The 14,476-nt window shown below is 39.9% G+C and overlaps 1 protein-coding gene across 1 annotated transcript in view; it reads right to left on the bottom strand.

The window, feature by feature from the left end:
- LOC122808516 (sorting nexin-19-like) overlaps positions 1-14,476 on the bottom strand; it is a 501,608-nt gene that overhangs the window by 421,138 nt on the left and 65,994 nt on the right. The window contains exon 2 of the mRNA XM_044079471.1: positions 1,966-2,104. Coding sequence (XP_043935406.1) covers positions 1,966-2,104 — 139 coding nt within the window. The remainder of the gene's footprint in view (positions 1-1,965; positions 2,105-14,476) is intronic.

Here is a 14,476-nt window from a genome sequence, read left to right on the forward strand (position 1 = left end):
TTACAGTGGCGACTGTGAAAAAACCAAGGCATAAAAAGTGGAATATTTTAAAACACTGGTCAAGCTAGTGAAGGTATTTACAAGAGTGGAAGAGAGGTGTGGAAAAAAAAAGAGATGCTAGGAAGGATATACTTTGGCACTGTGAAAAGTCAGGGAAATTTAAACTACAAATATTATCAAAGGATCTTTTTCCAGATAAAGTGGGGGTGTCAAAGAAATATTTCTTGTTGGGATACGAGGAAGGAGTAAATTTAGGGAGTAAAGCACTTGTGAGAACTATTATGACAATAGGGCACAGGTGATCACAAGAAAATAGCAGAGCCACCCCACTCCACAACAGAGGAAGTTAGCAGATGAAGAGAAAAGTGACAAATGGAAAAAAAAAAAGAGCACAATCAAAAATGGACAAGATGGGACAAAAAATTAAGATAGGAGTAAGAGGTGAGGAAGAAGGATCCCTTTGGGATTAAAAAGGGCAAAGAAAAAGAAGAATCTCCAGAACAAGGGAGAAGAGTACAGAGAAAAGGAAATTACTTAAATGGATGGTAAAGCAGGAAAAATAAAAGCTGCAGAATATCGTTTTTCTTATTTGTTTTACATTTTTTCTTCTCTTTCTTTTTGGTAATAAACACAAAGTGTCCAAAAAAGGCATTACAGGCTAAGTGAAGTGACAACTTTAGTGGATGATATTATGAAATAATCAATATGATACAAATGATGCAACTGCTTTTTTAGGCAAAGCGGAATATAATACTCTATATAACAGGAAGGAGAGGACTCGCATCAGCAGAAGAGAAACTCACCATGTAGGAGGACTGCTTTGAATATGAAAAAATATGAAATAAAGGTTATAAAAGTTTACAAAAAAATGGGTTTCAATATTCTGAGTTTTCAATTAAAAGAAAAGAACCTGTATATATATATATATATATATATATATATATATATATATATATATATATATATATATTTGTGTGTGTACATAAAATTTTATATACATATATTGGTCCCTATCATTTGACTAAACTACAAATGGTGAGGACACTTGACTGAAAACTCGTTTTACTGAATTACAACTGACAGAAAAGTGTAAAAGTGTATAAACAACATACAATGATGCTGTTTCTGATTATACGTGCAATTAGGGAAGAGAGTCCAGAGTATGTGTGTATGGATTGACAGTGGCCACCAACATGTCACACTACCAGAGCTGTAAATGTTTATGCTTGCGCACTAGCACTGATTCAGTGTGTGAGGCATTTTAAATTTTCTCACCTGTTGTGCAACCATGGAGTTAGTATATTACAAGTAAGAGGAGTTTAGGGGATGAAGTAATCTATTCTGGGATATGGGGGAGGCTTGCCCTCCTTACAAAAACATCTTCTATAATACTGTACTTGTGCACACAGTCGATAGAAAAGAAAGAAATGTTTTCAGTCAACTGTGTTTCACCATTTGTGGGTCCAGTCAACTGATGTAATATATAAATATATGAATTTTTATGTACATACATACATACATACATACACACACACACACACACACACACACACACACACATATATATATATATATATATATATATACATATATATATAAATGAATACACATATACTTGTGAATATAAGTATTGTAGAATACTGTACTACATTTGAGGACTCAAAACTTGACTCAAGGGTAAAAGCCTAAGTAAAGTCCAAAATCCAAAACATGCCAGCCAGCTGGGTAGGTGGATGGATATCTAAGTATATGTTGACATAAAATTAAGTAATGAAGGCAATGAATGAAAACCTAATACTACAAAACAGATAATCACACAACATAAAAGCATTTTTATAGCCTACCAATTTATGTCTTGCTACATAAAAAAAAATAATCAAAACTCATGATACATATGATGCACTGCTAAAATTATGCAAAGTCTTTGATACCTTTTATTTTTTTGTGTTTATATTTATGACTTACGTTTTATTAATTTCCGTAAATCTGGCTTCTCCTCCAGACGAGTTTGTAGATTTAAGAATTCACTATAGCGCCGATTCACTGTATGGTAAGCAACTTGCTGAACCATGCCTGGATTTTCACTGTCTACTGCTGTCTCATACTACAGTGAAAAGAAAACAAAATCGTTACAAATGGGCAGTTCATTTTCCCTGTCGCCTTCTGTCTCTTTTCTAACCATGTACAACTGCTAAATGGACAAGCAATCCTAAATCCCCTTCTTAGATTACCACATAAAATCAAGCAGCCATATGGACTGAGAGTTTGTGCACCACTATATTTACCACACCCAATAATCACCATTACAGAACTCTTAAGAATTATAGCTACCAGTGAGTCTGCACAGTAAATCACTAAACATGAGAACACTGAAAGAAAGCTAATAAGAAATTGATAACAGCTATACTGAAAAATATTTAAAGCACAGAAAAAGGTACGGCATGCACAACTTAGACATGACAAAATGCCAGCTAAATAACGGAGAAAAAAAGCACATGCAAAGTGAAATATAATAGAAGTGATATCTGCATGTTTAAAAGATGAACGGATACTTGCGATTAAAAAAAAAAAAGAAAGAAAAGAAAACCACACACACACTCTGACTAATGTGTACATTAAAGCGAGCACTACATTTTTTATCCCATTATTCTCTTTTCTGTCTGCATACGCGAGTTAAAAAAGACGCACGAGTTTCAATACAATTCCTTACCACACATACAAAGAAATGTTTAGCAAATGGAACGCCCATAACAAAGCAGCTAAAGGACAAAACTAAATTGTTAAAAGTGAAATTATTCATGCACAAATAAAGTAACCAAATGGGTACAACAACAGGAATGCGTGATGCCAAACACAACAGTAAGCCAAGACTGAACACTGAGAGGCATCTGTAAGCATCAAATATCTCCTTTTTTTTCCAAGGAAGTAAAACTGCAAAAGGCTCCCTCTGCAGGCTAATACGGGTTCCAATCAGAAGAGCTCCAGAGAAAACAAGATACTTTCAAACCTCACTTTAGCAAGACAATATGGAAGATAGGCAAATTACCTCTGAGGATACAAGTGTTTTAGCATATTAGATCTTGAAAGTTCGATGATGTCCAAGTCTTATTAAAATATTTAGACCAACACACCTTATGCCACTACCTGTAGATATTTCACCTTTATAGTTTTTAATCAGTACAGCATAAGTGAAGAATTTAGCTAAATTTCAAAACACAAAAGACTTACAAAAACTTATTATTTTTTTTATTTATTATTTTACATTTGTTGACCGGGCTAGTCTAGCTGGAGATATTTCCATTTTCAGTAGAGGCCCGGGGAGAAAAGCTCCACACACTTAATAATAATATAGAAAAAACAAAGCAATAAGAGGCAATGCCACATACATTAGGAAGGAATTAATCGTAACATTGTACAGTAAACCATCGGGATAAAAATGTGGAAGATAACATTTACATAACATAACATTTGTTGGCAGAGTAGTAATGTAAAGGAAGAGTGAGAAGTGAGGTTACAAGCTAATAGTAGAGTATTAGTCAGGGTTACAGCAAGGGCATAACCATTGAAGTTTTAGGTGATTTTTGAGATTAAGTTTGAAGAGGGGAAAGGAGGAAATAGAGGTTAGGTTGGGTGGCAGCATGTTCCATTGCTTACCTGTGGTGGTGGAGAACAAGGAGTCACCAGCCAAGTTGTTAGATTTGGGTATATAAGCTAGGAGTTTATTAGAGGAGCGTAGGGAATGAAGATTATTATAGGGTGTTATAAGATTGTTTAGTGTAGGTGTGTTGTTAGGTAGGTAGAAGATTTTGTGAGCAGTTGTTAGTTGAGAGAGTAGCAGAGCATTTTGCAGTTCAAGCCAGTCTAGCTGATGTAGGTTAATGCAGTGATGGGTTCTATAGGGCTTACCAGTTACAAACCTTGCAATACTGTTGTAGGCTTTGGTAAGTTTGTTGAGATTGTTTTGCTTTAAATTGGTGTAAATGGGAGAAGCATAGAGGAGGGTAGACAGTAAATGAGAGTGGGCAACGGTAGTTCTTGCTTTTGGGATGAGGAAGGGTCTTATCCTATACAAGGAGCCTAATTTTCTGTTAACGGACTTAATGGTGTTATTAATATGATTGTCAAAAGTGAGTTTATTGTCTATTGTAACTCCTAATAACTTACAGGTCAGTTCAGGTGATATAAGGGTTCCATTACTAGCTAGGATGGAGAAGTGTATGGGAGGGGTCTTGTTGTTAGGAGTAATCAGAAGTAATTTGGTTTTTTTGGCATTCAAGAGTAAGCACCGGTTTTGGAACCATGTTTCTACTATGGAGAATACAGTTTGGCTTAGAGATTTCAGCTCAGGGAGAGATTTTGCAGAACAGATGATAGTAGAATCATCAGCATACTGTATGCAGGTGGATTGAGGAATAGCTACATGGAGATCATTTATGAACAGAGAGAAGAGAAGGGGTCCTAGAATAGAGCCTTGAGGAACTCCTAGTAAAACAGGGAGATATGAAGACAAGTGCACAGTACCTCAGTGGTGCACTAAATGGCAGAACGGCACAACTCATAGCACCAGTTTGGGCACAAACTGATCACAGGATGTGCACGTACACATGCACACTGATACCCTCACCCCCTTTCACACTGTATGCACATAAACTACAATTCAGAGGATCAGTTCATCTAAAACATTTAGGGATGTTGCAAGAACTGGAGCACTTGGAGAAAACACACTCTGACATGGGGACATGAAGACTACACAAAGAAAGCATGTTTACAGAAATGAACTCTAAAACCAAGCACTGTGAGGTAGCAACATTAAACTATTTTTTCCTCTGGGTCAGCCTATAAATGCTCACACACTGACAAATCCACGTACCTAGCAAAAATAGTGTCTTTTAACATGAAACAAAAGTTAACATGCAGAAATTACAAAACAGAGAGAGAAATAGATTCATGGGTGGCCACGGTAGTGCAGCGGTTAGCGTTGCCACCTCACAGCAAGAGGTTCTCCGGTTCGATTCTCGACTGGGGTGCCTTCTGTGCAGAGTATGCATGTCCTCCCTGTAGTCGCGTGGGTTTCCTCCGGGTGCTCCGGTTTCCTCCCACATCCCAAAGAAATGCTGTAGGTGGATTGGCTACTCTAAATTGGCCCTAGGCATGAGTGCATGCATGTGTGTGCCTTCCGTGGAAGGATGGGCACCGGGCTGGCAACTCGACACTGTAAAACTCCACTGCCAATCATGAGCTGACAGGTGATCCGCTGTGGCGACCCCTAACCGGGAAAAGCTGAAAGAAGAAGAAGAAAAGAAAAATAGATTCAGTTCTAACTTTTCATTCAGGCCTGAATTAACACAGGCTTTTAAATGAAAAACTGAAAGCCAATCATGCTCTCCATCTTGATAAATTCTCTACATCACACCCCCCTCCCCCACGGCAGGGTGGCAAATTACTCTACAACCATTAAACAACAATGAATGATAATGTGGCCCTGAAGAATCCAGTTGTTTGAAAGGGCACTAAATGTCCTACCTATCTTAACCTCTGACATGTTTTGTGACTATGTACCCTAGTGGCTTTACTTAGACAGAAAGCTGCAATTTGTTTCCAATATGACTTATTCAAATTATAACTCTGTAAGGAACCAAGCACAAAGTACAGTTTTGTACCTACCATAAATGTAGATGTTCGAAGATCCACATTGCTGCAGTCCTTACACTTGGGTAGTCCGCTGTCCTCGGTCGGCCCGAATATCAAAGTATTAGGCTGACGTCGGTCAAGGCGCTTAAGACTGACATCAGGACGTCAGGGTACAAATGCGCATGACCGACGTCATATCCTCAGTCTTTTCTTGCCCCAGATGTCAGAAGACCCTAAACAGAAAGGTCAAAACAAAAAGACAGCAAAAAACAACCAACCACCCTTGCACTAATCATATGTACAATATATACAATATCCCCAATATTCACAACCCAAACCACACAACCGCCTCTAACTACAGAGGGGAAGGAGGGAGGGTAAATTGGACTGCAGCAATGTGGATCTTCGAACATCTACATTTATGGTAGGTACAAAACTGTACTATGTTCTTCATCTCACATTGCTGCAGTCCTTACACTTGGGTAGAATCCCAAAGCAGAGGTAAGGGAGGATGGCAAAACTATAAAGTAGTAGGAGCTGCCAAAATGCCCTGTAAAATTGCAGTGGCAAACCCAGCCCTAGATTTAGAGTAAAGTGGAAGGTGGTAATGCTTAGAGAAAGTATGCACTGAACTCCAAGTAGCTGCCTCCAAAATATCTTTAGTTGCCACCCCTTAAAAAGCTGTAGAAGTGGCAGTAGCCCTAGTGGAATGAGGCCTAATCCCAGCTGGAATCTCCTTACCATGATGGGAATAACAGAAAGCAATACAAAACCCAATCCAGTTAGAAATAGTTTGTTTTGACACAGGCTTGCCCTGAGAACCCAAAGCAAATGAAACAAATAACTGCTGAGACTGCCTGAACCCTTTAGTTCTGCTCAAATAATATCGCAACTGCCTGTGTATATCCAAGGTGTGCAAAATCTTTTCCCCTTTATTTTGGGGGTTTGCATAAAAAGTAGGCAAATGAATAGTTTGGTTTAAAGCCACACTAGAAACCACTTTAGGTATAAAGGAAGGATTAGTACGTAAAGATACCCTATCCTTATGGAAAATTAAGAAAGGCTCAACCGCCATAAGGGCCTGTAATTCAGAAACCCTTCTCAGAGGTAATGGCCAACAAAAAAGCAGTCTTCCATGATAAATATTTCAACTCAGCAGTAGCTGCAGGCTCAAAAGGTTGTAGAGTGAGTTTCTCCAACACAAAATTGAGATCCCAAGCAGGAGTAGGAGCTCTACGTGGGGGTCTTATATTCTTTGCCCCTCTAAGGAATTGCTTAAACAAAGGATGAGAAAACAATGGTGGGTCACAGTCATAGTGAGCAGAAATTGCTGCAGCATGAACCTTAATAGAAGAGAAGGACAAACCTTTGTCCAGTAACTCAGCAAGATATTGAAGAGCCACACATAAATTAGGCTTAGCAACATCAAATTCCTTTGCTGCACTCCAAAATAAAAATCTCTTCCATTTATCTGCGTACACTTTCCTTGTACTAGGCCTTCTGGCCTCCAAAATAACATTCAAAACTTGCTGTGGAAGCTGAGACCCTCCAGGATTTAAAACAGAATATGCCAGGCTGTTAGGTGAAGAGAGTGAAGTTTGACATTGAGTAAATGACTGTTCTCTTGAGACAGCAGATGTGGAATCGAAGGCAAAGGCCATGGAGGCTCCCGAACCAGACTTCTCAGTAATGGGTACCAGTGCTGTCGAGGCCAATCTGGAGCTATTAAAATCATCTTTGGCTTGTTCTGTCTGACCTTTAGGAGTACCTTTGGGAGGAGAGGCAGAGGTGGAAAGGCATACACATGAAGATTGCTCCAATTGAAAGAAAGAGCATCCACTTTCCAAGCTGTGGGATGAAACCTTTTTGTGCAAAACTTTGGCAGCTGGTAGTTTAGTGGAGAAGCGAACAGATCTATGTCTGGAGTTCCCCATGACACTGTCAATTTCTGAAATACATGAGGATCCAATTTCCACTCGTGGGGATCCATAATTCGCCTGCTCAACACATCTGCTAAGGAGTTCTGTGCTCCCGGCAGAAACCTTGCCTGATGATTTAGCTGTAAACTGAGAGCAGTCTCCCACAAAATCATTGCTTGTCTGCATAGAGGATAAGAATGTGTTCCCCCTTGCTTGTTGATGTACCACATGACAGTTGTGTTGTCTGTTAGAACCAACACCTGCCCTGGAAGAAGTAAATCCTTGAAAGCTATTAATGCAAATTGGACTGCTAACATCTCCTTCAAGTTGATATGTAGATGTTGTAGTCTGGCAGGCCACGTGTCTTGTATCCACTTTCCATTTAGATGAGCTCCCCAAGCTTTGTCTGAGGCATCTGTCGTTAGAATCTGACTCGCCTCTGGCGGGTCACAGAGAGTCCCTTGTTTAGGTGACATTCCTGAGCCCACCACAAAAATTCCTTTTGAATGCAAGGTATTATCTGAATGACAGTGTCCATATCTTGGCAGTGCTGTGTCCATACATTTTTAGATACCATTGTAGCTTCCTCATATGCAGTTTGGCATTGGGAAGCACCAGAATACAAGATGCCATGAACCCCAAGGCTTGAAGGACTGTCCTTGCAGTCAGCCTGGACTGATGAGACAATTGATGGAAGTAAAGGGAAAGATTCTTTTGTTTGTCCGGGGTCAAAAAGGCCATCTGGGATGCTGTATTCAGTCTCACACCCAGAAAGCACATGTCCTGAGAGGGTACTAGACTGGACTTTATTTTGTTCACAGAATACCCCAGGCATCTTAGCACTGCTATCACATATTGCAAATGATGAAGAAGTTCGTCCCTTCCTTGAGCCAGAATTAGGCAATCGTCCAAATAAGGATAGATCTGTATTCCTTTTAGCCTGAAGAAAGCTATCACTGGAGCCAGAACCTTCGTGAACACTCTGGGTGCAGTAGATAAGCCAAAGGGCAATGCAGAGAACTGATAATGAGAAGTCCCAGCCAAAACGCAGATACTTCCTGCAACTTAGCCTGATAGGAACATGAAGGTAAGCCTCCTTGAGATCCAGAGTCACCATCCAGTGATCTTTGCCCAGCAGAGGTAAAAGCTGTTGTAACGTCAACATTTTGAACTTGGGAATGTCCAGATAAGTGTTGAGGATAGATAAATCCAAAATTGGTCTCCACGTGTTCCCCTTCTTTGGTACTAGGAACAGGCAAGAATAAAATCCTAGGCCCACTTCTGGCAGAGGGACCGGCTGTATGGCCCCTATTTGAAGCAGCAGAGAAATTTGTTTGTGAGCCTCTATTCTTTGCTGTGGAGGAACGTCTGGCATGCCTTTGAAAGGAGGCAAGGTATGGAAATAAAACTTGTAACCTTGGTGTATGATATCCAATACCCATCTGTCTTGGGTAATTAAACTCCAATTTTCCTTGAAGAGTGCCAACCTTCCTCCCAAAGGTGCTGCCAGAGAAGAAGGCTCTGGCAGCTGAAAAGGAAGGTCATTGGGCCTGTTTACGAAAGGACTGGCCCCTGCCCTCACCCGAAGACTGTGCAGGCGAACTCCCTGCTCTAGGTCTGAAAGAGCCCTGAGCTCTGCCCCTACCACGTCTAGATCTACCCCTAGACTGTGAATCATAAGAAGGGTACGTCCACCCCTTAGCAGGCCAATTTCTACTAAACTTCGGAGGCTGAACTTGCAAAAAATCTTTAACAGCCTGCATAGACTTAGCCTTGTCTTCCATCTTCTTTAAGACTGCCTCCACAGGTGAACCAAACAACACATCAGACTGTAAAGGAGCATCCAAAATCCTTGTCTTAACATGGTCAGATAAATTCTGATCCCTCAACCAGGCGTGCCTGCGAAGAACTGACCCAGTGGCAGCCACCCTAGACGAGGTCTGCATCGGACCATGCGGCAAAAAAGACTGAGGATATGACGTCGGTCATGCGCATTTGTACCCTGACGTCCCGATGTCAGTCTTAAGCGCCTTGACCGACGTCAGCCTAATACTTTGATATTCGGGCCGACCGAGGACAGCGGACTACCCAAGTGTAAGGACTGCAGCAATGTGAGATGAAGAACATCTGGCCATGAATTCAGCCACCAAAAAAATTCAATATAAGCTTTATTAGTATACTCATATGCAAGGCAAGCTCCCATACCCTGAAAATATATATATCAACTTGACAACTGCAACAAGAAAAAGGGATAATAGTCACAAAAATAAAAAAAACCACAAAAGAATCACTGCTGGCACACACAAACTACACCAACAGTGATTTCTTATTGGAAAAAAAAAAAAAAAGCAATCGGGAAGTTCAATTTTACCAAGCTGAACAAGACCCTTGTCCACTCTGCTCAACAAGCAGAAGGGATATCCCACATTTATACACGATTAGAAAAATAACTACAATGCTTCTATAGTTAGCTGTCTTATGATATACTGCTTGTCCACATAAGCAAAGGTAAACATCTTAGCCTTGACTACACATCTGCACCCAAAGCAAAGCCCAACAGCCATGCCTTAAACCACATTAACACAACAAATCTGAGAAGATGGTCCAGAATGCCATACTCGTGTCTTTCCAACGACATGAGGATAAACAAAATTAACCATAGATGAACTGTAGTCACTGAATAGTACCATGTTTATTAAATGCACAAAATAAGCGCTTTCATCCTAATATAATGATGAGACTTCATCGGATAAAAAAACTGCAGAATCTGACATTCAATGAAAGTCGCACAACATACTGGCACTAAAATTCTTTAAGAAACATTATCATCAATATCACAAATTAATAATCCCATTCATTTAATTTCTAATACTTATTAAAACCACTATAACCTTGCTTATACAATCAAAAAAAATCCCCAAAATAAATACCTACCCTAAAAAACATTTAATATATATTTTACCATCGTGTATATGCTTTTAACTTAAGCAAGCAGGTGATGGTAAAACCTCAAATTGAGCCCTGGGGAGCTACATGCATTCAGCTATAATTGCCATAAAAATTCCTTTTTCGCTAGTAGCAATCCCAAAGGGCCAACTCTGGGATTAACTCCCAACTGTTCCATAATTAAAAACTTAAATTTGTGCCTTCGACATGTTATTAAATGCTTGGAAAGTACATTAATGTTGTTTCTGGTCCTAATGGCATGTAGATGTTCATAAATATGTTCCTTCAACCTTCGCTCAGTTTTTCCCACATAAAATCCTGTACAGGACTGACATAGGACTAAATACACCACACCTTTTGATGTACAATTATATTTTCCTTTTATTATGAAATGTTCCCTATTAATTGTGAACTTATCGCAACAAAGTATGCAATAACTACAAGTTCCACACTTGAACATACCCCATTATCCATCATTTTTTCTCACTTGGTTGGTGGACTCAAAAACATTTTTAAAGCTATGCCCTTTTCTATAAATAATCAAATAACCTTTACCCAGCTTTCCTGTGCGGTCCTGTGAATATGTAGTAATAAAGCTACATTTACCACTGGGTTTCGCCTTATCCACCAACGAAGAAGGTACGTTATCATCATGCACTACTCTCATTGCCTAAAAGGAGGAGTATAAAAAAGTAGTTCCTTCTTTTACATACAATCTCCTCCAAAGAATTATTAATAAAATCCTCTGGATAACCTCTCCTTAAGAACATATTTTTGAGGGTGTTACACTCTTCCAAAAACATCTTCAAACAGGATAGCCATGCGTACTGCTCAAACAAATTGTCCTTTTACTATTGCCTTTTTCCGATGGGGAGGGTGGGAGCTAGTATTATGGAGGAAGGCATTAGAATACGTTAGTTTCCTAAAAATGTTAGAAATCAACCTCTTGTTAACATAGTTCTTCTACCCTCCCCATTAGAAAAAGGCAGTAGTAAAATGACAATTTGTTCGAGCAGCACGCATGACTACCTTATCTGAAGATTTTTTGGAAAAGTGCAACAACCTCAAAAATATGTTCTTAAGGAGAGGTATCCTGAGAATTTTATTAATTCTTTGGAGGAGGTTTCATGTAAAAGGAGGAACAACTTTTTTATACCCATTCTATTACGCAATGACAGCAGTACATAATTAATTGATATCATCAGTAATGTACCTTCTTATTTGGTATACAAGGTGAAACCCAGCTATGAAAGTAGCTTTATTACTACATATTCACAGGACCATGAGTATATAAAGTGGGTCCTCAATAAAAGTTGATCGGTGGTAAATGATTGCACTAAAATAAAGGAAAGGCTGGATAACAGTCCTTTGATTATTTATGAAAAAGGACATGGCTTTAAAAATGTTTCTGATCCACCAACCAAGTGAGAAAAAATGATGGACAATGGGGTATGTTCAAATGTGAAACTTGTAGCTACTGTAAGAACATCCTTTGTTGCGGAAGTTCACAATTAATGGAGAACATTTTATAATAAAAGGAAAATATAACTGTACATCAACAGGTGTGGTATATTTAACTCTATGTCAGTCCTGCGCATGGTTTTACATAGGAAAAACTGAGTGAACACTGAAAGAACGTACTTGTGAATATCGACACGACATTAGGAACAGAAGCAACATTAATGCACTTTGCAAGCATTTAATAACATGTCCAGGACAAGAATTTAATTTTTTAATTATGGAACAGTTGTTAGTTAATCCTAGGGTTGGCCCTTGAGGATTGCTACTAGACAAAAAGGGAACTTGTATGGCAATTTTGGCTGAATGCAGGTAGCTCCCCAGGACTCAATGAGGTTTCTTCCATCACCTGCTTGCTTAAGTTAAATTTTACTAAAGTGTATATGCTTTTATTTGATACATTCAATGTTGTTTGGGGTAGGTATTTATTTTTGGAAATTTTTTGACTGTATAAGCAAGTTTTTAATGGTTTTAATAATACGTATTAGAAATTAAATAAATGCGATTATTAATTTGTGACACTGATTACAATTTTGTGACACTGATTACAATATTGTTTAAGAATGTTAGTGCAAATATATCATGTGACTTTCACTGAACTTTAAATTTGGCAGTTATTAGGTTTATCTGATGAAGTCCTATCATTACATTAAGATGAAAGCACTTATCTTGTGGATTTAATAAACGTGGTGCTATTCAGTGATGACAGGGCATCTGTGCTTAATTTTGTTTTTCACTAGTTTGCCTTTTCTTGCATCGACCACATGAAGATACTCATCTCCCAATGATGATGTACAGAGTTACAGCCTTAATTACGACCCAAAGATCAATGAATGGCTTCAGTACTAGAGGAGCAGGGAAGGGGAGGATGGAAGCAAGCACAGCAGCTGATGCTGAATGACTGTAATACCTGCATTTTCTGGAGAGAAAGGTACACAGTACGCAACAGGTTCATCAGGATGTACGGCTTGCTCTGCTAAGCCACATTAAGTGGCATATTTTATGGGGCATACACAGGAATGTGGATGCCCACCAATGAAGGCAATGAAGGTCGTCACATCTGTCAGCAAAGGATGAAATGTATTACAATTACAAAAAAGTCCTTGAGCCTCAATGATGGCCTCCCACAATTAGCAGTCTCCTCACAGAGGAAAGAATGGGCAAACTGCCTTTGTAAGGGCTGATGTTTGACAGCCAGTGGGAGCTGTATCTAAAGTGAGTAGCTCTATCTAAAACTAAAAACACTGCCTCCATGGGACCAGATGGTGTCCCAGGTTGTGTCATACGCGAGCTCCAAAAGGAATTAACCCCGCATCTTAATACCCTGTTCAGTCTCAGCCTCTCCACAGGATATGTGCCCAGAGAATGGCGCACGGCAACGTTGGTCCCGCTACACAAGGGTGGGGCTACAACTGACCCTGGGAACTACCGACCAATAAGCCTGACCAGTCCGATCTGTAAGGCTATGGAGCAAATCATTATGGAACTCATAAATGGAGAGATTGGGAACCTCCAGTCGCTGGACCCCACACAGTTCGGCTTCGTCAAGGGCAGATCATTCCTCCTGAACCTGGTGGATTTCTTTGAGACAGTTACTCAGGCTATAGATAAGGGAAAGGAGGTACACACGGCTTACCTTGACCTTGCTAAAGCATTTGACACCATTCCCCATTCGGGTATTATTGATAAGCTCACCAGCATGGGCATAAACCCTTACGTCACACGATGGATCACAAAATGGCTCTCAGACAGATCCCATAAAGTAAGAGTAGCGGGATCTATGTCCGAATCCAGACCAGTAACGAGTGGTGTGCCTCAGGGCTCTGTCCTGGGGCCCCTCCTGTTTGGCATATACTTCTCAGAAGTACAGGCAAGCACGGAAGGGCTGTGGCTGACTAAGTTTACAGACGACTGCAAACTGGGTGCTATAATAGAGTCTCCGGCCGACATGGAGATCCTCCAGAAGGGCCTAAATGAGACTGATGCATGGTGTCAAAGCCATGGTCTCAAGCTAAATGCAAAAAATGCGTAGTAATCCCCTTTGGAAAAAACAGAGTACCCGCAAACTACAACATAGGAGGTAATCCCCTGAAATCTGAAGAAGAAATAAGGGATCTAAGGACCCAAGTAGATAGCCAGCTTTCCTTTGATAACCATGTTGCCAAAGTGGTTAGAAAATCCTTCTATGTGACCCATCTGATCATGAAAGGGTTCGCATCAAGATCTAAGGATGTAATGGTGCCCCCTCTACTCTTCCCTCATCAGACCCAATATTGAGTACAATGCACCAATTGGAATGTACCTGGCTAGACATCTCCAGCAGCTGGAGAGACCACAGAGGTACCTAACCAAGAGAATTACTGGCCTCAAATAGTTGCCCTATGCAACACGATTGAAAAAGCTAAGACTGTTCTCTGTTGCATACCGCTTTCTCAGAGGCGATCTCTGTCTAACGTACAGAG

This window comes from Protopterus annectens, chromosome 8.part0 (assembly GCF_019279795.1).
Source record: "Protopterus annectens isolate FY-2018-M chromosome 8.part0, PAN1.0, whole genome shotgun sequence".
NCBI lineage: Eukaryota > Metazoa > Chordata > Ceratodontiformes > Protopteridae > Protopterus > Protopterus annectens.